Consider the following 22,364-nt stretch of genomic DNA (forward strand, 5'->3'; position numbering starts at 1 on the left):
GAACATATATACTGAGTGTAAAAGAAAAAAAAAATAAAATCAACCCAAACAACTGAACACATTTGGTTGCGGCTAGAACATAAAAACACCTGAATCAAATTTTCCACATATGAAAACAAGGAAATCTGGAAACTGACGCTCTTCCAGCTAATTGCGTTTTGTTGGGTTTCGGGGGAGCGGTACATAGTAGCAACTGTGGGAAAACCACTAAATAGTTCTCTGTTTGAACCATCTGTCACGAATATGGGACATATGTTCGCTTTGTTTATTCAGGAGCCAAGTGGAAGCCGATACACTTCGCTCGGCCCCGGCCGAGGGCTGGACCGCACCGCGCACCGCAAGGATGCGGTCCCGGCTGTGCGGGCGCAGGGCCCGCCCGCGCCACTGAGGGATGCGGGGGAGGGCCGGGCGGTGCTCTCGCCGCCCCCGGGTCTCTGCAGGACGCCCCGGGCTTCCCCAGCGGGCGGCGGGGCCGGCAGAGGGAGGCCGTCGCCGGCGAACCCCCGCGGAGGGCGGGCGGGGAGCGGGTCATCTCCGCCTCTCTCCGCGGCCGCTCGGAAGCGCTCCCGGAGCCGCGGCGGCTCCGCTCTTGGGCGGCGGAACCGGAGCTCCTCCCGCCCGTCCCAATTTCCCCTGCCAAACTTTCGCCGCCGCCCCTGCCGGCGGTGACACCGCACCCACCTCCGCCCCGCCCCGCTCCGCTCCGCGCAGCCTGCGCGGCCCCTGCGCACCGCCCCGGAGAGTCAATAAAGTTGCGGTCCGGGGGGGCGGAAGAGGCGAACTGCCTCGGGGGGCTCGGGGAGCCGCGAGTGCGGCGTTTCCAGTGGCTGGCCCCGGCTGCGGGTCTCGGGTGTGCCCCCCCTCCCGCCCCCCGTGCGCTCTCGGTCCCTCCCTGGGAACAGGCGCTGCCCACCCAAGGAGGCGACCGGCGCTCCTGCCCCGCTGCCGCTCGCTCACTCGCGCACACACACACACACACATACACATATACCCGTGCGTGCGCCTCTCGCTCCCGCACTGGAGTCAGTGCTGGTACTGGCAGGTTGCTCAGACCTGAAATCTAAGGGAAAAGCTCAGCGTTTGCGTCGCTGCTCCTGCCGCCGGTGGTGGTAGCAGTCAAGAAGAGAGGGGGTTGTGGTTTTTTCTTCTTTTTTTTTTTTCCTCCCCCCTTATTGAATTCAATGGATCTGAATTTGGAGCCTTTGGACCTCGGCGGTTTTGGAATATCTACATGCTGATCCTTTTTGTTGCGACAAATCAAGTCGTTTGGGAAAACCATCCGAAGACAGCAAGATGTTTCTCGTTCTCTTGTACTTCGCTTTGCCCTTAGTGGGTAAGTTGCTGGTGCCTGATTTCGGTCTGTACATCGCTTCATAAAGCAAAGCGTTGGGTTTATGGAATCGGGAGCCTGATGGTTGTCAGTCCATTGTTTAGGCAGAACAGTGAAGTTTCCAGTAGTTTTTATGCCTCTGCCTCACATCAGTTAGCTCGGTCTACATCTAAAGCTTTGCGAGGTTACAGACTTCACTACTTGCCTGTCTAGGCTCTTGTTAAATTGGGTTCTTGCAAGTTATTGAGAAACTTTTCATTTAAATAAAATAAGGCTGCCTGGGGAGGGTGGGGGGTGACAAGTGCCATCTGAAGGATTACATCTTCACCTGAACCTGGCAGCCTGCCCGACTGCTAGTGGTTTGCAGCCCAAACTGGTTTCCTTTCCACCAGAGATGTTTGCGTTTCCATCCGCATGTGTCTGAGGGAGCACGACGGGGGCACGATGGAGAGGAGAGAGTTAATGTAATTTGCTTTGTTCTTCTGCAAAAGCATCATGCGTGGAGAGAAAGGGTTGTGTGTGTGTGGGGAAAGAGCAATAAATTCTACCTTTATACATATAGAATGAGCAAAAATGTGTACAGCCTTTAAAAAGTGACTGACGCAAAGACAGGTTAATATCAATTAGCGAGGATACTTATCTCTCTGAGCGCGTTGTTCCTGGATGTAATTGAAATTACAGCAAAGCTCTTGTGGAAAGTGAGGCTGAATATTTAACCCCTCAGTTAAGCCCTCGAATGGAAAGCTAATTTGTTTCACCGAAGTGGATCTATGGAATAACGAATGCTTGTTTTGTCAGGCACATTAACCCCTGTGGGTTTTCTTTCCTTTTTCTCTTTCCTCATAAATAAACCATCAGGGTTGAAACATACCGTCTGGTTGGAGTCCCCCAAAAGTGGATCTAAGCCCATGAAAACCCTGTGTGCCTTTTCCTAAGGTGTAGCACGAATCCAGGAGGTTTGTGAGGTGCTGCCCGTGGGGTCGGCTGCCTGTGCTGCCTGAGGAGGTGCCCGGTGCTTCCCTGATGCTTCTTTGGAGCCGCGGTTAAATCCGCCTCCTCCCTCACAGCGTGCTGTTGGTTTGTGTCTCCCCTCTGTAGATGTACTCCTGAGCGCAGAAGTGAGCGGGCTGCCTGGAGGGGACCGCCTCGACTGCGTGAAAGCCAGCGATCAGTGTCTGAAGGAGCAGAGCTGTAGTACTAAGTACAGGACACTGAGGCAGTGTGTAGCCGGCAAAGAGAGCAACTTCAGCCGGGCCACGGGCCTGGAGGCGAAGGACGAATGTAGGAGCGCCATGGAAGCTCTGAAGCAGAAATCTCTGTACAACTGCCGCTGTAAGAGGGGCATGAAGAAGGAGAAGAACTGCCTGCGCATTTACTGGAGCATGTACCAGAGCTTGCAGGGTACGTTGCCAAACACAGAGCACTCCCGCGGTGCAGTGTGCGCGTTTGCAGCCGCTCACATCCGCATTTAGCCGCTGCCACTGAGCCCACCCCGGGCTCTGACCCCGGAGCTCGCATTGTGCTCTTCAGCTGCGAACTGAGGACCTTTCATCCGCCTCAAGGCCAGCTGCTGCTCCGTCTCCTGTTGTTGGGAAATCCACAATGAGAGTTTCCTCCAGGGGACCCAGCTGACCTTTGTAAACCAGAGTGGAAAGATAAGGGCACTAGCATGTGCAAGAGCCACAAAAACAGTAATTTGGAGACATTTTCCTAATAGTATTAGAGCTCATTAATTAGGACTCACCTAACAAGATCACAGGACACTGGGACTAGTTTCTTAGCTTTTTGCTGAAAGTTAAATGTAATATGAAGAGGAGCATTGTTTTAAGGAAAAGTTTATTTTTTCCTTTCCTTATTTACTACCAAAAATCTATGAGCATGTTGAGGCAGGAAAAGAACCATAAGTTTAATGGTTCTGGGCGTGTAGATCTGCCAGTCAGAGGGGCTATGGCAGAGTTGTGTTGCTCCAATTGCTGGCACATTTCCCACAGTGTACCAGAAACAGTCAAGTCCTCATAGGAGAGGCAGCACTTTTAGCCCAGTTTTGCTATGGCCCTGGAGTTGAAGGTGCAGTCTTTCACTTCACCGTGGTCCCCATTTAACTCTTTTTTTGTTTGTTTGTTTATTTATTTTGTTTTGTTATTTTAGTTGCTTCTGCAAAAAAAGGAAATAATGCATTTCTGTTCATTTTATCCATATATTTTAATGAGTTTGTATATATATATGTATATTTGCTAACTATAATAATGGACCTTTTCTGCATCATGAAAAGGTTCTCTTCCAACAGCATCTTCTTAGGAGTGTTTTATTCCAAAGATGCTAGTTTTTGGCTGTTGGCTGGGCTTCTCTGAAAAAGAGCTCTGCTGTTAGGGTGAAGGAAGAGGAATACACTTGCTTGTCTGCTGCTGGCATGAGGTGGGACAGTCCCTGTGATGTCACAGGCTGTCTCTTCAAATGATGACCTTATCCAAGGAGGAAAGAGAGGAAGATGTAGTGACAGGGATAAACAACTACCTTCTTTCAAATGTTTTTGTATTTAATTCTTTGAGAAGAATTAGCCACATAAACAGGTTAAGGGGGAGTACATTTTGCTGTTACAGAGTAAAAGTAAAAATAAAAATCTTATCCTGAATTCTTGTATAAGAAAAGAATCCAAATATTTTTTGTCCTTAGGAAATGACTTGCTTGAAGATTCCCCTTATGAGCCAGTTAACAGCAGACTATCAGACATATTCAGGCTAGCACCAATTGTATCAGGTAAGCAGATTTAAAATTCTTTAACTGACACAAGGGTTTGTAATTGAATTATGGAACTTTCAAGCAATACTCTTGTAAATAAAAAAATTATAATGGCTTGCTGGATTTAGGAAGTTCATGATATAGTCGCACAAAAGAAAAGATTAATTGGTTTTGAAATAATAATTAGAACTGAAAGAATGCTTGGCAGGATGGCAATTTGTATTCTTTTTGAGTCATTCTTAACAATAAATGCTAAATTTTCCTGTAGGTGGCAATCTGATTCCCTGCGTTCCCAATTTACAAATCCGTTCTTTTTTTGGAATTTGGTCAGTGCAAGTTACCTCCTGTTGACATTACAGAAGATCAGAAGGCAGATCTTTCTAGTGTTTGCATAAGGGAATGCTTTATAGTTTCATACAGTTTTGTTTAAAAAAGAAAGTTTAGAATGAAGACTTGTATTCTTTTCTGGAATTGCTACCTGTTTAAAGAGCCTTTTCACAACTTCCTCCTTTTTCTGTTACTTTTTTTTTTGTTGCTGTGGGACTGTCTTTCAGAACAGAACTTTTCTGTCGTATTTCAAATATGTTGCTTGGTGGTTAAACTATGATGTTTGTTCTTTATCAGCATAAATAATCCTCATTCTGGGTCATATTTATTGAAAACACCTTTTTTTATTTTTGGCACTCCTGGGATACAGGTTGGAACTCCATTTCTTCTTTGGAGTTTCAGAGAGCCTTATGAGGATGCAGTCATGCAGCCTGCACTCAGGACCTTTATTTGTAAGCTACATGAACCAGAGGTGCTCAGTACAGTGTGCACACTACAGTGTGTAAATGGGACGGTGCAAAGCTGTAGTTAACTGACGTGCCATAAATAACCATTAATGGATGGCTCTTTAAAAGAAAGCAAAGAAGACCAGAGAGAGTGGCTTGACCAATTTCCCAGATGTACTTACACTTTTTAGGACTCAAAGTCTCATTAGAAGCCAGGGGACTTAGGTTGTTAAGTATTTAATGGTACAGATTTTCAAAGGTATATAGACACATAAAATGTAGGTAACTGCCCATTGGGATTTTCAGAAAGGGCTAAGTGATTTAAATAGGCGTTAGATGCCCAGGCAGTTTTGAAAATTCTAAGTGCTTAATGTGTCTTTAGGTATCTTAATGCCTTTGAAAATCGTCCCTTTAGTCACTTTTCAAAATGGGACTTCAGATCCTTATCCCATACATCTTTTGATGAAAGCATTATCCTGGTTTGGTGGGCAGGTCTGTTGGAGAAATAGTAGAGAACAAAGATTAATCTCTGAATAATCTTTATTTCTTTTATTTTTTTATTGCTTAAAATTCCAGCTTAATATAAAACCAGACAAAAATCAATGCAGAGGAGTTCCAGGCTATTTTCCTAAAATTTATGATCAGCCTGCCTAGGTCCAAATTCTGACCTACCTCAGCAGTTTTATGATCTCCATAGAAATACTCTGTGTACCTTCTGCCTCTCTGTTATTTGTTAGATTGCCATTTACTTGCAAAGTAATTGTCTTAAAAATGTGTTATTTTTTTTCAATACCTATTCAGTGCAACAGGGCAATAAAACACAGTTGCCAGCAAGTGATGTCCATCCTACTCTCTTCAGATGCTGGTGGACTGTTAGAAGTCATTTTGTGTCGCTAGTGCAACCTTAATTGCTGTTCATTGGTCAGAAGGTTCAGGTTTACAAGGAGGCCTGGATTCACAGGGAGCAATAATCAAAAGTTATAAATCCAGTGGCAAAACACCAGTATTTTAAAGTACTGTCAGCTGAAAAAGCATTTTTCCTATTGTCATGGTTACTATTGCATGTTACTTTCTTTAAAGCTGCCTAGTCTTACAGATTTTTTTTGCAGCACTCTGCAAATACCCCAAGTAGCAGAACTTGGTCAGATTGCTGTATCTTGATTAAAACTAACAAACAAAAAAAATCCCTGTACAAGTAGTGTAGGCAAAGGTTTCATAACTGGTGTTCTGCTAATGTGGTCATTGTGTTTAGAGATGTTGCTGCAGTATTCACTCTCATGGAAATTACCTGGATGTAATGGAATGCAGTGATTAACCCTTCCATATCATAAAGACCATCCTGTGGTACTGTGACTGGGGTATTTTGTCATCCTTTATATTCATTTTGAGGTAGTCTAGAAAATCACAGTAGTTTTATGGTACATAAAAGGGGAAAATCATTGGCTAAGATGACTGTTTTGTGTGACATAAGTCTTTTGTAGCATACTTAAGTCTGAGAAATGAAGGACAGTCAACTTAAAGTTGATCCATTTCTGTACTGAAAGATGTTCTCTTACAAGGTTTGAATTTCCTCCCTACTTCCTGTTGTGTTAATGTAACAAATCGTGTTCCATTGTTCCATCCATGTTAATGGCTGCAGTCTTGTAACTAAAGTGAAACATCTATCTTATTAAGTGGTCTGTATTATACAGGGGCTGGTGGTGTAGTTAGTCTAGAACTAGAACGAAAAGATAAGTGTTCTGTTTTGAATTTTATATAAGGCCCAACAGCACAGAAAAGAAATAACTAACCCATCAAATTATTTGTTGTACTATGTACTGTTAAAACCAGGTTATCAGTATTTAGTTACTAATAAGCATGAACTCTGCATTTGAATCACTACTAAGTTGGCAAGGAAATTGTAATTTATAAAAAAATAATTGCTGGCTAAAATAGGAGTGTGAGTTCAGTCTTTGATTTACTTGTGATGCTGTATCCTGAGTATTCAAGGGTCTAATTTTGTTTCTTTTCCATCTACACTCTAAGTTCCTTATTCTCCTTCTATAAAGCAACTTCTCACATGGCCAAATCCTGGCCTGTGACCCTTCGTAGTTCAAGGGCTGGGCTGTCTTGGTTTTTCGTTTGGGGCATATCTAGGTTTGAATTTTCTTTACAACTACAATGTCTGATGTGGTGCTTCTGCCTCAAGGGTGTGAATTTCTTTCTGTTAGGCAGCTCTTCAAATTACTGAAGATGCGTGTGTGTTTTAGAGGGTAACAGATTTGGGTTAGTTATTGCGATGTAGAGATTTTGCTTAAGCAGGCGCTTTTTGCTTGAACCTTTACAACTTCTGAGAGGTGAAAACATTTTAAGGTCATTGACTTCAATCACAACTACAGTAAATGCAAAATCTGTTGATTGGATTTCAGAGGTGAGTTTCACAGCAAGTTAAGGATAGATGCTTGAATTAGTCACTTCTTAAAGCTATCTATGACTTTTTACTACCTGGAGAGCAGTGCCTCTTAAATTGTATTGTTTCAGCCATTGAGCCTTGCACCCGGAAGGTGTGTTGTTATTTTGGTATCGACTGATACACTATAGTGGTCATCTCTGACATGTTGTAAGAAAATATCCTGCATAAAACCTGTAAGAATACCTACCACAGTAATATTTCTGCAATGTGTCATTCCTTTCAACACAAAAGGGACAGTCACTACATCTGAATAAAATGCCTTCAGCCATTTTTGGGAAGTGGTGGAAATAGAACACTTGGTGTTAAAGAGCTGGCTATTTGGATGAACAGGTTTACGATGACATAATGCTCTCCTCCAGTGGATTCACTTCTAAGTTCCCTGGTTGTTCACAGGCTTATTATCCCATTGTTCAGCTTTGTGATTCTCTTCTTCTTTTTTTTTTTTTCTTACATCTATTATGTTCAAAAATAATCCTAAAGGACAGGCTACATAGAACATTGCTTGAAACATACAGGGGTTGCTGCTAATCTGTGGAGAATTAGTTGGCTACATACTGCTGGTCATGCCTCGTTTCTAGTTGCTAAAACACAAGACAAGTAGAAATTAATTATTTTGCCAGTATTTCTTCTTAGTGTAGTAAACTGTTTTTGCCAAGTGCCTTTTTTGTCATTAACAAATGAGAGAAAGAAAATGGCTCATATGATTTTATGTCTAAAGGAGTTTTTCCTGATTCTGCTGTTCTCCTCAGAGACTCTTTACTGTAAAAACTGTGGGAATCTTCTATTGCAGAAGGTCCCTTGAAGCTTATATTTAGAAAAGGGTGTATTTTGTATTTATTATGGAAGACTTGTAAATTAAAACCAAGAATTCAGTAGACAGCACACAGGGCTTTTTACTGGAGTGTATCCCTGCACATTAGAACGCGGGTAATGCAGCAAGTGAAGCTGGAATGTTTGATTTGCATACTGAATAAGCTGTTAACACAAACAGAAACAATTATGCTCAGTCAGGTGGCCTTTTATTGTATGTAAAAAGTTGAGACTGTAAAAGGTTAGCAGTGCTGGAATTGTCAGGGCTCTGTGTGTGTGTGCTGGTGGTTGCTACAACTCTGTAGGATGTATGAAGATGTCTCACTCCAGGATCTCACCATTGCTCAGAAGAAGAGTGGGTTGATTGGTACTTTTCCCATCTTCTTCGAGTTTTTCAAAGTCTTTTAGGCATCCTGTGGAATTGGCATTCACAAGTCAGAAAGATGATGGTGGGAAAGAGTGAATCCAGCATGCAAAACATTTCCTTGAGGGTGTGACAGACTTTTATGAGGGGATAGTTCCCTTGCCCCAGCATAAAACCTGCTCTGAGTATCGATTACAGCATCTGGCCTCTCCTCATTAATTTCTTCTTTCAGGGATAGGGTAGAGACATCCCTGGGAAGGGACTGCAAGTGTTTCCTTTGGAAAAGTTGCCATCAAGAAAGACTGAGGAGGAAGGCTGGGCCTTTTCAATCCAAGTTCTCAGGGTTCAGAGAAACAGAACTTCCTTTTTTGTGTGGTCCTCCTCGTACCTTCTCTTTCTGCTACTTCTGTACAGAGGCGCTGGAGAATTAGAACAAGCTGAGGGAATTAATTTCCCCCAAACTTCATAACACCAAAATGCTTTTAATCAAGAGTGGAATGTTTCCCCATTCATTTTTGCAGTTCTTGATCTAATGTAAGAGCTGTGTTCTGGGTAACAGCTCCCTGACACTTTAATTAGTATTTACTTCTTTTTTCTTCCAACCTGGTAAATTACTTTTCTGTTGTGGAATCCATATATAGCATTTTTTAGATTGTTTATCAGAAAGATAAGTTAGAGGCTCTGTCCTAGCCAAGAGATTCACTGCTTTTTCCTTTTGGGTTTTATGCCATGTGAATTAATGGCTTCTCCCATGAATTAATACTGTATGACATCCCCAATTCCCATTGCCTGAGGCTTCTAATCCTGTTTCTGTTCCTAAATCTCCGTATATTTCAAATGCCACACATTTTTCTAATTTAACAGTACGTCTTTTAATGACATTTCCTCAAGATTGAGATGCCACTTTTCTACAGAGGCAATTCAGTTTACAAAATATTAAAAATGTTGATTTCTCTTTACTCTGCAATGCTCTTATTAGCTCTTACCTCCCAGTAGTTTAGTTAAAAAAGCCAAAATACTTGATGTTAGTTACCTTGTACACACACCCGAGCTCATAAACAATAAACCAAATCTTATTAGGTTAATAGGAATCTTGCAATCTGATTCTGTTCATATTGAAGTAAGCAAGACACATCGAAATCTTATTTGATTATGATGTTTTCTGTTTCCTGTTGTAATTTTTTTTGTCTTAGTTCTGGTTTTCTGATATGTGGTCAAACCTTTTGATAACAGAAGAGTAAAAACTTTTTTAAATTTAGCCTACATTAGCTTGTCACATGCACAAGTATGTAGTTTTCTTTTGTATGGTAATACATTAAAATAATAGCCCTTGGACCAAATGTATGATATTGGTTTTACACAAATGCAGATTAACTCTATTTTTTTCACCAGTGGAGAATTTGTGACCTGTGTCAAGGAAAAAAGCAAACAACACAGGCATCTATTTTAGCTGCATTTAACAAAATGAAAATGGTTTGATAAAAATACATCTAATATGAGCATGTACAATGTTTGTGTTCTTTGACATTTCTTTCTTCAGATTTTCTTTGCAGAGACAACTAGGCTGGCTTCCAGGCAGATAACAAGTTATCAAGGGTGCAGAGATACCAGTTGCTGATTTCCACTTCTGCATTTTTATAATCAGATTGGACTTCACACAAAAGAAAATCACTTTGGTGACTGTTGGCTTGCAGAAGCTCTTTGAATTTCCTGTTTTCTGCATTTCTTGAAGCTAGATCTGATTATGAGGGGAATTAAGTACCTTGCTGAAGTAACTGATTGACTAGCATATAAAGGCAGTGCCTATGCACTTTGCCTTCAGCAGTATTGAAAACAGGCCTTGGAAATAGAAATATGAAAATATTCTCATCTTAGTCCACGTTACTTTCCTTGGTAATATTATTGGAACCTTTTTGCTATTTTTTAAGAGCTGTTAGAAGAAAACGTCTTTGTTCCTCAGGTATTTAAAATGCACAACTTTGAGCAAATGTAGAGTTTCTGCTTGTCCCAGTAGTTTAGGCAGGCTTTGTCAACCTGTTTAAACACGGGGACACGAGTTTCTGTGGAGTGAGGAAGCATCTGATGATGCAACACAGACATCTGAGCACGACTACTCAGCATCTATGTTAATGCTGAGAGTAGTAGGAGACAACAGTTAGGAGGAAACTTGGAGAAGAGCAGCGTTTTCCCAAAGTTTCAGAGGAAAGTACTGCAACATGGCTAGTGAATATGCATAGCCAGGTAGTCTGTTAGCTTTTATAATGTATGCAGTGAACCTCTTTTTTTCCAGAGTAACAACTTTGGAGAGTGGAATTGCCATCCCTTGAGATGTTTTGCAGGAAAGCCTCAATTATGGTGTGGCTGGTCAAATATTAAAAGAAAAATGCCTGTGCATTTTGGGCAGCAAGTTGTATGTTCTTGCTTCCCATTACAGGCCAGCTTTATGGTTTACTGAAGTTTCTCTGGAGTAAGCAGAGCACACAGGTATTGCTGGTGGTATTAGTGGTATGAGGAGAGATCAGGTACCTGTCACTGAGAAGGGAAGCAGAATCCAGTTGCCTGTGGGGACAGGTACCCCTGTTCCAGGGATGTGATGAGCAGGAACAGGCGTGGACTGGTGCAGAAGAGAGAGCTGCACTGAGTAGGCATGTTTCTATGGCAGTCTTCCCTGCAGGGCTCCCGAAATACCTTGTCTGAAAGCTGTGTCTGCTGGTGAAACCAAAAGAACAGCATCCTGCTTCTTCCTGTCTGATGATGGTACAGCAGGGTGAAGTTTATGGCAGGGAATTTGCATGCTGGCTCTTTACATGTTAAAGTATTTTAAAACTTTTTTTTTTTAATAACCCTATTTGTATTTGACTCTCAGGGATAACTGAGAATCTTGGAAAAGCCACTGGTATCTGTCAGGAGTTGACAGTATGGTAAAAATACTATGAGTAAAATGCTTGTGTGTGATGAAAAGAATTTCTGGATTGCAAGGTAGATACTAATTTGTGATAAGTTTTCAACATTTCTTATTTTAAGATGTAAATTATATTGTTTTAACATTATGGATGTGTTCAGAGTTTTGATTTTTAGAAATGTGACTGGTTTTATTCACAAAAACTAACTATTTTATATTATTTTTGGTGGTATTTTTTAATTCTTGGATTTTTCATGGATGAAACTAATGCAGCTACAATGCTGTCAGTATAGTTAGGCCATTAATACAATTAAGTTATTTTTGGAACAGTTCTTTAGTGCCTGTGATGCTTTGACAATTTTTGTAGGTGTCAGGCTATTGTCCTGTACAATCTGCACTCAGTTTGAAATTTAACATTAGAGAGACATGACACAAAGTGTAATGGCATAGAGATAGCTCTTCCTGCATAGAAATTTGCAGAAATGATGGGTTGTAAAGAGATTGGAAGATATCAAACCATTTGAGTAGGAACCCATAAATAAAGATGAATTGCTGCATTCAGTGGTTATGTGATTTTATCACTGTCTGGTGTCTGTAAAATGCATCTTCCCATTAATGTTTTGTCACGCAGCTGATGAGGTTCAGAAGTGTTAAAAACTTCCAAGCTCTTCCTTTTAAAATTTGCACTCTAAATGCAGAACTAAAACTCAGTTCAGCAAAGCCAGAAATGGCTGTTTCCCTGTTCTTCCTCCCCTGGAGGGCACCAGGAGTCTCCCTGCTCCCCAGTCCCACAGCCTCCAGCCCACTGGTGGCGTTTTTCGGGTTTAACCTTGGCAGCCAGGTTAGTGCTGCCCACTGCCACTCCCCTGAGCTGATAAACTCAACTCATTTCTGCCTTGACATACCTTTTCCATACTGTTCCTTCATTGTCAGCTTTGTTTTCTCTGCACTCCTCCAGTTGTAGGACTTCGGGGGTTTCTTTCCCTGTCACTGCAGCATGGAGTGGCTCTGCTTTAGCTACTCACTTCTCAGAAATCTGCTTGCAGTTTTTTCTGTTTCAATTCATGACAGGTTTGTCTTTGCTGTCTCATGTCTCTGCTTTGCAGTCTGCCTCTGCCCCCACCCTGCTCACCTGTTCTCTGTTCCCCAGTGCCTTCCTGTCCTCTCATCCAACACTTCTGATGAAGCAAGACCTTCTCTTTTCCTTGCAGACTACTGTTAGGCTTATCTTTTCCCAGCATTCTCCAAATTGTTCTCTCACCCTTCATGTAAAGAATTGGAGGTCTGGTCAATTTAGTAGAAGGAAATGTTTCTGAGTGATGGGACTAACAAAGCCTGGTTTCCAGCCATCTTCTGTCCTGTGGATGCCCCCACTCTTGGCACAGAGAGAGCTCCTGTCTTCTCTCCCTGTGCTGTGCCCTCTCCCCATTGCCTTGTCTTTTCTCTGGTCCTTAGTTCTGTCCCCCATCTCTCTGTGGGCAGCAGGTGCTGCACCTGTGCTGAAGGACTGTATGGCAGGCAGGTGGGCCCCTGTTCCCTCTTGGAATGGCTCAGAGCCAGAGGCACGCCTGCCTTGTCAGGCCAGTTTACTTGGGTCTAAAACTGTGGTTTTTCATAAAATGTGTAAGAACTTCATATTCATTCCTCTGTCAAACTTTTTTGAGTATGTCCTATGGATTAACAAATCACAGGGAGCTGCAGGGGTGTGGAGAACACAGAGACTAATATTCAATATATCTACATTTCCTTGAAAAAATATTATTAAAGAAAGCACATAGAGTTCCTGTCATATAGTTAAGCATTAGACTGTGACATGTCTCATCTTATTCTAGTCTCATAAAACATCTAGTGTGTCATGCAAGTGATATAAAGAAACATGCAGTTGACTTGAATATACAGGCAATTAAGTACAGTCAGTGGCTGGCAGTTGTATTAGATAAGTGAGCATCTCAGGATTCTCAAAATCAGAGATAACTCATGCATTTAGGTTAGTTGGCATGCAGATTATTCAGATTTAGAAATGCAACAAGAAAGGACCTATCCAGAAGCTGTTATGTATCACACACATATTGCCTTTGACTATTTGAATGCTACCATATTGTGTTTACAAATGACACAGTACTTTTAGAGTCGTCTTCTGCAGATGGAGTATTTTTAGGTTTAATGATTAAGTTTTGCTGATGTTTGCTGTCATGAGGTCATAAACAAAATTAAGAAAGGCAATACTAACACTTGGTAGTAGCTTCAAAGAATTCGTGTCCAAATCCCCAAAATTCCCCAGACTTGCTGCTTTGCACACACGGTGGAATGTGTTCTGCACAGCAGTGGCTTTGCATTAATGAACACTTAAGCAGCAGATTAAAATGTCTCTTTAAAAAATAGGTTAGGATTATGTAATAACACAAATCTGGAATCCTAATAGCAGTGAAGATGATTTTATTGAGCAGATTAAGTGCAATTAGATCTCAGCTACGGAATATTTAAATGCAATCCCAGATCAGAACCCAGTCTCTGAACCATTACATGCTTTCCTTCACACCTTCAGGATCAGCACCTGACAGCAAAGTAAATTATAATTTTTATTGTAGTTCTTTTTATATTGCTATGGGAATGTACATCATGTTATCCATTAGGAGCCAGACAAACATGGTTTTCTCCACATCTGCAGTTACAAAACAAGCCATGATTGAAGACCATGAGGTGTCAGCGGTATTTGAAATTCTATTAGGCATTGATAAATTTGCTTGTCAGATTTCTTTAAAGGATTGCATGGATAAGAACTGCCTATAGTGTTTTCATAGGAAAAGGATTGAAAATTACAGCTTTAAAATCAGCCTGTATAGACTGAGAAATTGTGTCTGTTGTTTCTCTCATGATCTGTTTTGTTAATTTTAGTCTCCTAAATAACGAAATAAATACACAAACTTGCAGTGTAACACTTGTGACCTGATGAAGTAAAATGCTTTGATCCTCTGAGAGGTCAAACTGTGTGTGATTCTAAGCAAACATTCCCCAAGGCTGCTGATGTGTGAGATGTCTCTTCCCCTTGCCAAACATCCTACCTTTGCAATAGAAAATTAAAGGAGACTTGCAAAGAAATGTGGTGTATTAGTGTATTAAATCTTTGTCTATAAATTGGTGTGAGAATTATTGAACACATGGTTTGGTGATGTTTTTCATATACTTTTTTAATTTTTACAGAGTTAATATCTAGACAGCTTGCTTCAGAGTTGAGTAGAAGGTAAATGTGTTAACTCTGGCTGTGTTAATGTTTAGGTAGAAGGCACAAAGTGGTTTTTCTTTTGGTAAATGTAGAATTATTTGCATCTGACTTAGAGCTCTGTTTAGTTTTTTAATACATTTTTGCTGTATAGCTAAAATATCTTATCTGCATGCCCTTGACCTTTCTCTAATAGCTGTGGGAATATTCAAAAGCATAAATGAGAATAAATTTAGAATTAGCCCATTGTAAGAAAAATGGTATCAAATGCCTTAGCTCCCTGCACATTGGAATTGTCAGTCCTGCATGTCCAGTGTGGCAGAGTTGAACTCTGCTGCTGCCCCTCACCTGTTCTGAGTACTTCACCTTGGAGCTGGATGAACACCTTTGGTCATTCCCCTCTTGGACAGTATTTGAACTAGTGACTAAAAGGTGAGGTCATCACTATATTAAAGATATTGTTTGTGGCATAACCACAGCCATAAACAATGAAGAATTGTGATGGTTGAGCTTTGTTTATTTGTTTATTCATTAAAAAATGTGTTGGTGTTTGGGTATCCCAGATGCTACAGAGATACTCCTGAAAACAAATGGCTTGTAGTGATACCCACTGCAAGCAGCCACTCTGCAGTGTTCTTACCTACTTGAAATCATTCACTTAACAAGGCCAGGGAATGGGTGCACTTGGGAGCCTGTCACCTTTAGGGTGTAGGGGTTGCATTGCTGTGCAATAATTACACAGTCTGATACTAGCTTTCACTTATGCTAATTGAAAATAAGCTTATAAATTCCTCAAATTATTAAAAAGAGTCTTACTGTGTTCCTGTTGCATTAAGTCAAGGATTTTAATGTTGCAAACTTTCTGTCCTGCTTTAAAGAGGAAAATGTCATCCTAAAAGTCTTCCCAGTACTAATACTTTGTCAGGCTAAGAAAACAGTCGTGTTTATAACGTTGCAACTGTATATACTGATTTTAATAATTATTTTAAGTTAACTCAGTGATTTAAATATGTATTTAATCCTATGTAGCCAGACATAATAAAACTAAAATCATACTTAAAAGGTAATCAGTGACTGTAGGTAGGACACTAACAGGAGGGAAAAGAAATTATTCTCATAAATAGCAATGCTTTCTCTAGAGCTGTTCTCGGTAGGATCTTCAGAAAAAAAAATCAGAGATTTCTATAATGCAGGCAGTATGCAATATCTGGTTTAGACTGTGAAATGAAATGTAATTTACAAGTTACAGAATGAATTATTCTGTCTCAAAAAGAAAAAAAATAGAGCCAATAGTTAACTCCTGTTGAGCAGTAATGCCTGCTAATTGAGGGATGGCATTGTAAGAGTCAATATTCAAACTTGTAGAGTACTTAAAAGTGACTAGTTTCTGTCTTTAGCCAGACTTAAAAATATAATAAATGATTCTGGACTTGGACTGTGGTGAGAAGAGCTACTTTCCACTGCAACCATGAGAAAGGGAGACGTGTAAAGTGCTTGTGAGAGAGAGCTCCTCTATCTTCTGAGCAGGTTGTGCTACTTCTCTGGGAAAGAGTGTCACTGATAGATTAGGGTGACAATTCATAATGTTCCTGAGCATGAATGCTACGTGCTGAACAAGATCACAGTCTCAAGAAACACATCATAGAGAATTAAGGTTTAGCACTTAGCCTTCCTTGTGGTTTTCAGAATTTTGAAGGGTTTTCTAATATTTGAAAAATGTTTAAATTTAGAAAATCTTGGTATTTCAGAGTATTACTTTACAAATGGTCTTTTCCCCACATTGCAGCTGAGTGCAGTGGTGTAACTCTGGGTAATGATTTTCTGTTGTGTGAAATGATCCAGTAGTAGAAAAGTATTTTAATAAAATTCTAGAAATTACTGTGCATATTGGGTGATTTGTTAGACTACAACAGGAAAGCTAGAAAGGTTTTGTTGAAGGTGATAACTTCTCAGATGTGTATTATTAGTGTGCTGTAAATGTATTATTTTGAACTGTTTAAAGAGCGGCAAAAGTATTAAAATACATCTTTAAATCACTCTCTAGCTATTTAGAGACAAGGTTTTGGCTAACTGCCTGTAATGTTGAATAGTAGGTATTTGGGAGGAGGAGAAGGTTTCTTTCAGGTATTTTTACCACTGGGGGACTCCTGCTGTTCACATTTCTTCTGTATGGTTTGAAGTACCCCAGATTTGCTTGAAATGATTTGAGTTCGCCTGAAAGGTGTGGGGGAATGTACTGGTATTTGTTGTGGAAGATCATTTTAAGTTTAATTGTCAGATGAAGTGTTTATCTGCTTCCCATCATAACAGCCAGGTGTTAGCCCAGGTTGTTTCTCTTTACACCTAAGGCTCGCAGGAGAGTCTGTGAGGTTTGCAGAGGATGCAGCTGAGTTCATTCCCTTGACTGTTTTATCCTCACTTGTTTTATGACTTGAGTGAATAGGTGCTGACAGGACTCCAGCTTTTTTCATATTAAATGTAAAAGCAGAGCTAGTGTATATTTGGCAGACACAAGCACTTGGAGGACAGGAAACTTACGACTTTAGCTTTTTCTCTCTTGTACAGTTCCTTTCTGACATGGGCTTGTAATTACATTTAAAACACTCCTTTTCCAGTATGTGTATGAATCAGTGCTGTAGCAGTGCCTAAGATCACTTTGCTGATGTAGTTAAAATCTGATTAATACATGTATTAAAGGGAAAGTTAAGGTACAAACACATCTCTAATTCTGGGCCTCGCTGACTGGAAAGTTTAATTTCATAAATAATTCATCAGCAGGTTTACTTAAAGAAAGGTTATAAGGCTCATTTGTGTAAACTTCCAGACATTTCCCCAGAAACTACTCTTCCGTTGGAAAAAGTTCAGTTATCCTATTTTGCTGACTGTAATCTAGGCTGGTTGTTCTGTGAGACTGCAGTTTAATTCCTGTTAGGAATTTTCAAAACCTTTACAGGTGGCATCGAAAGGGCCACCACTTTATGTCCTGTACAGCAGACGTGTACCTGTCTGCTCACAGAGCTGAACATCACTGTGCAATCTGGGGAGAGCCAAACCCTTCTGTTTGTAGTACAACAGGGGTTCTCAAACCACTGGATATTAGGTCAGCATGTGTTTAGAGACACAAGCATTGTAAGGCTGAATATTCTCAAAGCAGTGTGTCCTGTTTCAGTGTATTTCCTTGTACCAAGTCTGTCTGTACCTGTTGCATCACAGTGAAATCTGTGCAAGGGCATTGTAAGAAACAAGTATGCAGAAGTCCCATCTCACATCTGGCATTCAGAGGCTGTTTATTTTATTGAAATTAATAAAGTGAATTGCACTTCATAGACAATCACACCACAGTTTTACTAAATAAAACAAACATGGAAGGACCAAGTTGGATTTGCTTCATAAGGAAAATCTGTCTTTTGTTGTTTAGAGAATGTATCCTGTGATGACTGTCATACAGCATTAATTTTTATGCTGTACTTAGAATTTAAATACCTGATTTTTTGGCAGTTTCTTTTCTTCACTGGTGACAAGTAAATGTTGAATAATTAATTGAAATATAATTTTAAAGAGGTAATATCTGGAATGAGACAGACAAGTAGAAGGGAAGAATGCAACATTTTGTGTGTGAATATAACTAAAGAGTTTGTCAAACTCTGAACTGAAGAGCTTCAGGTGGTGTAAAAGACATCTTTAAACAAAAAAGTCCTCTGATTGCTTTCACTCCCCTTTCATGTATATCAAAAAGCTACTCCACTGAGTACCAAAACTTGAAAGCTGCAACCTATTCCTGAAGGGGAGTGTGTAGTGCTTCTGTTTGGTGCTGGAGAGAAAGAAATGATCAGTTTGCTTTCTCACATGGCAGAATTCCATAAACTCTGGTATTCTGGTACATTCTTACACAATCATTCCTAATGTATAATGAAACATAAATGTTTTTCTATTTGTTGCTGTTTTCACTGGTTGTCAGTTGGCTGCTAATGGGAAACTTAGAGATATGTTACAAGGAAATAGGGACACCAGTCAAATTGCAGCAGCTATTTTGCAAGGTAAATGATAGTTCTTAAGGACACTTGGCAGAGGGAGAAAAGTGATCCTTGCATGCTTAAACCTGCTTATTTCATCAGGTCACATTGTTACTTCAAGAATATATTTTGCAGTGATTAGGTAGTATGCCAATTACTTCTTTTAATTACAGATATTTTTATTTGGGAGGATATCAGCCACTGTGAAATTGGCTCCTCATTGTTTTTCCATTCATGTATGTTGGAACAGTGGAACAAAATACATTTTGTATTGGTTTTGCTGCTTCATCTGGAAAGAATTTGTTTTAATCTGCAGATCCCATATTTATAGCATTAAATGATGACAAATATGTTTTATAGTTTACTGCAGCAGAGTGTTTTCTCTTGCTTTTAGTCACAGGGTACCATTTACATTCTATTATCAGAGTCTCATTATGAGTACTGGAGGCCCTCTGCTGCCATTGAGTCTCCAGTTGTTTTCCATCAGAGCTGAATCAAAATCAGCTTCAATAGATCAAATTTTTAGTTCTTCCTTAGGCAAAATTTTTTGTGATGATCACATGGAGCTTTCCCAAGCAAGCTGCAGGATATAACCACTATGAACAATGATGTAGCTTTGTGTATTCTAGATTGAAAATATACCCTGTTTGTGTGACCTTGAGATGTTTTGATTAATTACATCTTGTGGAATTCCATGTGTGTGCTGTGCCTGCTTTATTCACACATAAAAGGGGCATAGCTATTACCTTCTGTCTTAAGTTATGTGAGGAAAGATAATTGTGTTTACCTAATTGTGTATATCTAAGCTCCAGAACATTTAAATTTTTTTTCATGCCATTGGTGTAATTCAAAATGTTATTTTTTCATTAGTCATAAAAAGTACAGATTAAAAGCTCTCAGAAGTTTTTTGTAGGCCTTCATGCAGTAGTCTGATGTCTCTGACAGATAATCTTAAAGAGATCTGTTCCACAAAACAGGACTTGTTCTTGATAATTATTCTCATATGATGTCTACTGCTTCTTTGCTTGGAGCAATCTGATAAGGACACTGCATCATGCAGAGTCAAGAAAAGTCCTTCCAAGTATGGGAGATTTTCCATGTGGGCAACTCTTGAAATTAAAGTTTTGTAGTTCTTTACGATGCATAGGATGGATGTTCCATACTCTGTCTTACACTGATAAAAGTTCACCTGATAGTAACACGTGTGTCTCACTGCTCAGAACTTTCCTGAATGGTCTTTCATTTCATACTGGTCAAACCTTTAAGACCCTTTATGTAACAAGACTGGTTTTGTGGAGCACCTGTTTGTGATGCTCATCATGCATCTTGTGTGTCTTTTAAGCACTGCTGTGATCATTGTTTGACTCTTAAAATTGGTATTATTTCAGGAGAGCAAGCAAGCTTTAGACAGTAATGATATAAAAGCTCTATGCCTTGCTCTATCAGGAACAAACAGGACTGAGACATTGTATGAAATTCATTCATAATGGTGATTCCTGAATTTTGCAGAACAGAACTGTCAGCCTTATGTTTTTTACCTACACTTCATGCTACAGATGGAGAGGATTATTTATGTGGAAAACTCCATTTATAGCTCAGCAATCAGATAGCAGCTGTATTTTCCTTCATTGCCAGAACCTCAGAAACATCTTGTCCTGTTTATAAAACCATCTAGTTTATGAAAGTTAGAAGGCTCTCAAACAGAACAAGCTGCTCATATTTGTAAAGTAAGCAGCTGCTAGACCCAGAGCTGATGCACTGGGAGAGCAGTATTCCCATCTTTGTTTAATTGATAGTGTTGGCACTTTTCATGCCACCACTCTGAACAAAGGCTGCAGTTTAGCAGTCACTCTTGCCTGGCTTTATGCTGGCATGCACCCAAAGAAAAATTAAGACAGCTCTCCTATGGCCGCCTCAGTTGTTCAGGATGCTCTAGTCAGTTGAAGTGCACTGCCAACAAAATATGTGGATTACAAGGAAAAGGAGAGAGAGTAATTACTCCTCCCCCTTCTCTGTCTGTGTAGAAGCAGTAGAAATCTGAGGTCCTGTATGCAGCAGGACAATAAACTGGACACAGACCTTAGAAGGTGCCAGGGTCAGGCAGGTGCTTTCCTACTGATGATGTATTGTATTGCAGCCTCATTGGCCACAACACTGCAAAAATCAGAGATGTTTATCAGAAAATTATCATTTTTCATACAGTAAAGCAAATTTGGCTGCATTTGTCACAATACACTTTTAAGTACGTCAGATTTCCAGTTTATAAATGCTACTTATGATATATTTCTCTTTGATACTGGTCATTCTTGTGTTACAAAACTCGCCTTCGTAGTTGAAAAATAAATTGTATAAAACTTGGATAATTTTTCGATGTTTGATTTAAATTACAAAGTTTTAATCAAACATCGAAAAAATTATCAAAGTCAATAAGCTCTCTTTGCTCAGTCTATCTTTAGAAAACATATGCTTTATAAATACTCTGTGCACCAGTATTTAAAAGGCCATGTGTTATCTGAGAAAACTCATGCCGAGAATCAGCAGCTCTACCATAGGAATCAATCAGTATACTACTGCAAACAAGGGACCTTTTGTACCTCTACAAGTGCAGAACAGCATGAATTTTACAATTGCTTAGTGTACTCTTAAGTTAATTACCGTTTAGAGTCTAAATAAAATAATTCTCTATTAAAAAATTGTGTTGAAAAAAGATTTAGTGGCATATAGCATCCTATTTATTGTTTATTCAACTATAACTGAAATTGTAATCAGAAGTCAGACTTTAATCATAGGCTGTGGGGAAGAGCGCATCTTTTTAGTAGGGCTAATTAATTTGAACAAAACAAAGTGCTAATACAGCTATCTGGAACCTGAGTTATCCAATGTATATTTGTACTATATAGACACACCCAGTAGTGCCAAGGTCTTGTATTTAGTAAAGGGGCTGGGGACAATTAAATGTAGCCACTTTAGGGATCTAATTGAAAAGAAGCAGCTTCATGGTTCAAGGAATGTTCAAAAGAGTGCACAGTGTGCACACCCTGTTTCAGTGTGTATGTTTAGTGTGTAATCTGTAGTGTATTGTGTGTATAGACTGCTGGAATTATCTTCTAGTGGTGGAGACATGATTCCAATGATTCACTCACTGGCGAACAAAGGTGCCACAGGTGAAGTAAAGATTCTGCATGAAACCCTGAAGGGAGTGGATTCATTGTGAGGGGGAGGTGCTGTGAGTGTTTCACCTGTAGTTGAGACTGTCCAGTGAACCTGCAGCATCTGCTGGCACTGCACAATCCCCAGCACTTGGTGTGTCTGGTTGTGTCCAGGCTTGATGGAGACCAGGCTTCCCAAGGGTAAGGACAAGTGTTCCTTCTCTGAGGTACCTGGCAATTTAATTTCCTTCCTTTGTTGACTTTTTATTATCATTATAGTTTTGCCAATATAATTCAGCTTTCAAGTATTTGCATTGTTTCAAAGGAGGTCTACTTCCATGTTAGGCTAAATAAAATTTGTCAGTAGTTTGCTTGATTCTTCTTACTCTCTAATCGCTGCTGTACAATATATCAGATTTATGACACTCACAAATCCTCTTTCAAAGTACCAGATCTTCCTAGTCATTGGCTCTTTGCTCAGTTTCAGAGTTGACTGTTTTTAACCCAAAAAACTTTAGAAATAATTTTGTAGGCTTTTTACTTTTTCATCTCTACTTTTAGAGAAGTTCCATTTCTCTCAAGCATTTGTTTTGCTGGTTATGTAGTTGAGCA

The 22,364-nt window shown here is 40.0% G+C and overlaps 1 protein-coding gene across 1 annotated transcript in view; it reads left to right on the top strand.

Moving 5' to 3' along the window:
• Window positions 1–769: 769 nt before the first annotated feature.
• Window positions 770–22,364, top strand: part of GFRA1 (GDNF family receptor alpha 1) — a 137,562-nt gene continuing 115,967 nt past the window's right edge. The window contains exons 1-3 of the mRNA XM_071563376.1: window positions 770–1,333; window positions 2,429–2,731; window positions 4,004–4,087. Coding sequence (XP_071419477.1) covers window positions 1,294–1,333; window positions 2,429–2,731; window positions 4,004–4,087 — 427 coding nt within the window. The 5' untranslated portion in view covers window positions 770–1,293. The remainder of the gene's footprint in view (window positions 1,334–2,428; window positions 2,732–4,003; window positions 4,088–22,364) is intronic.

Source organism: Pithys albifrons, chromosome 9 (genome assembly GCF_047495875.1).
Source record: "Pithys albifrons albifrons isolate INPA30051 chromosome 9, PitAlb_v1, whole genome shotgun sequence".
In the NCBI taxonomy this organism is placed as follows: Eukaryota; Metazoa; Chordata; class Aves; order Passeriformes; family Thamnophilidae; genus Pithys; species Pithys albifrons.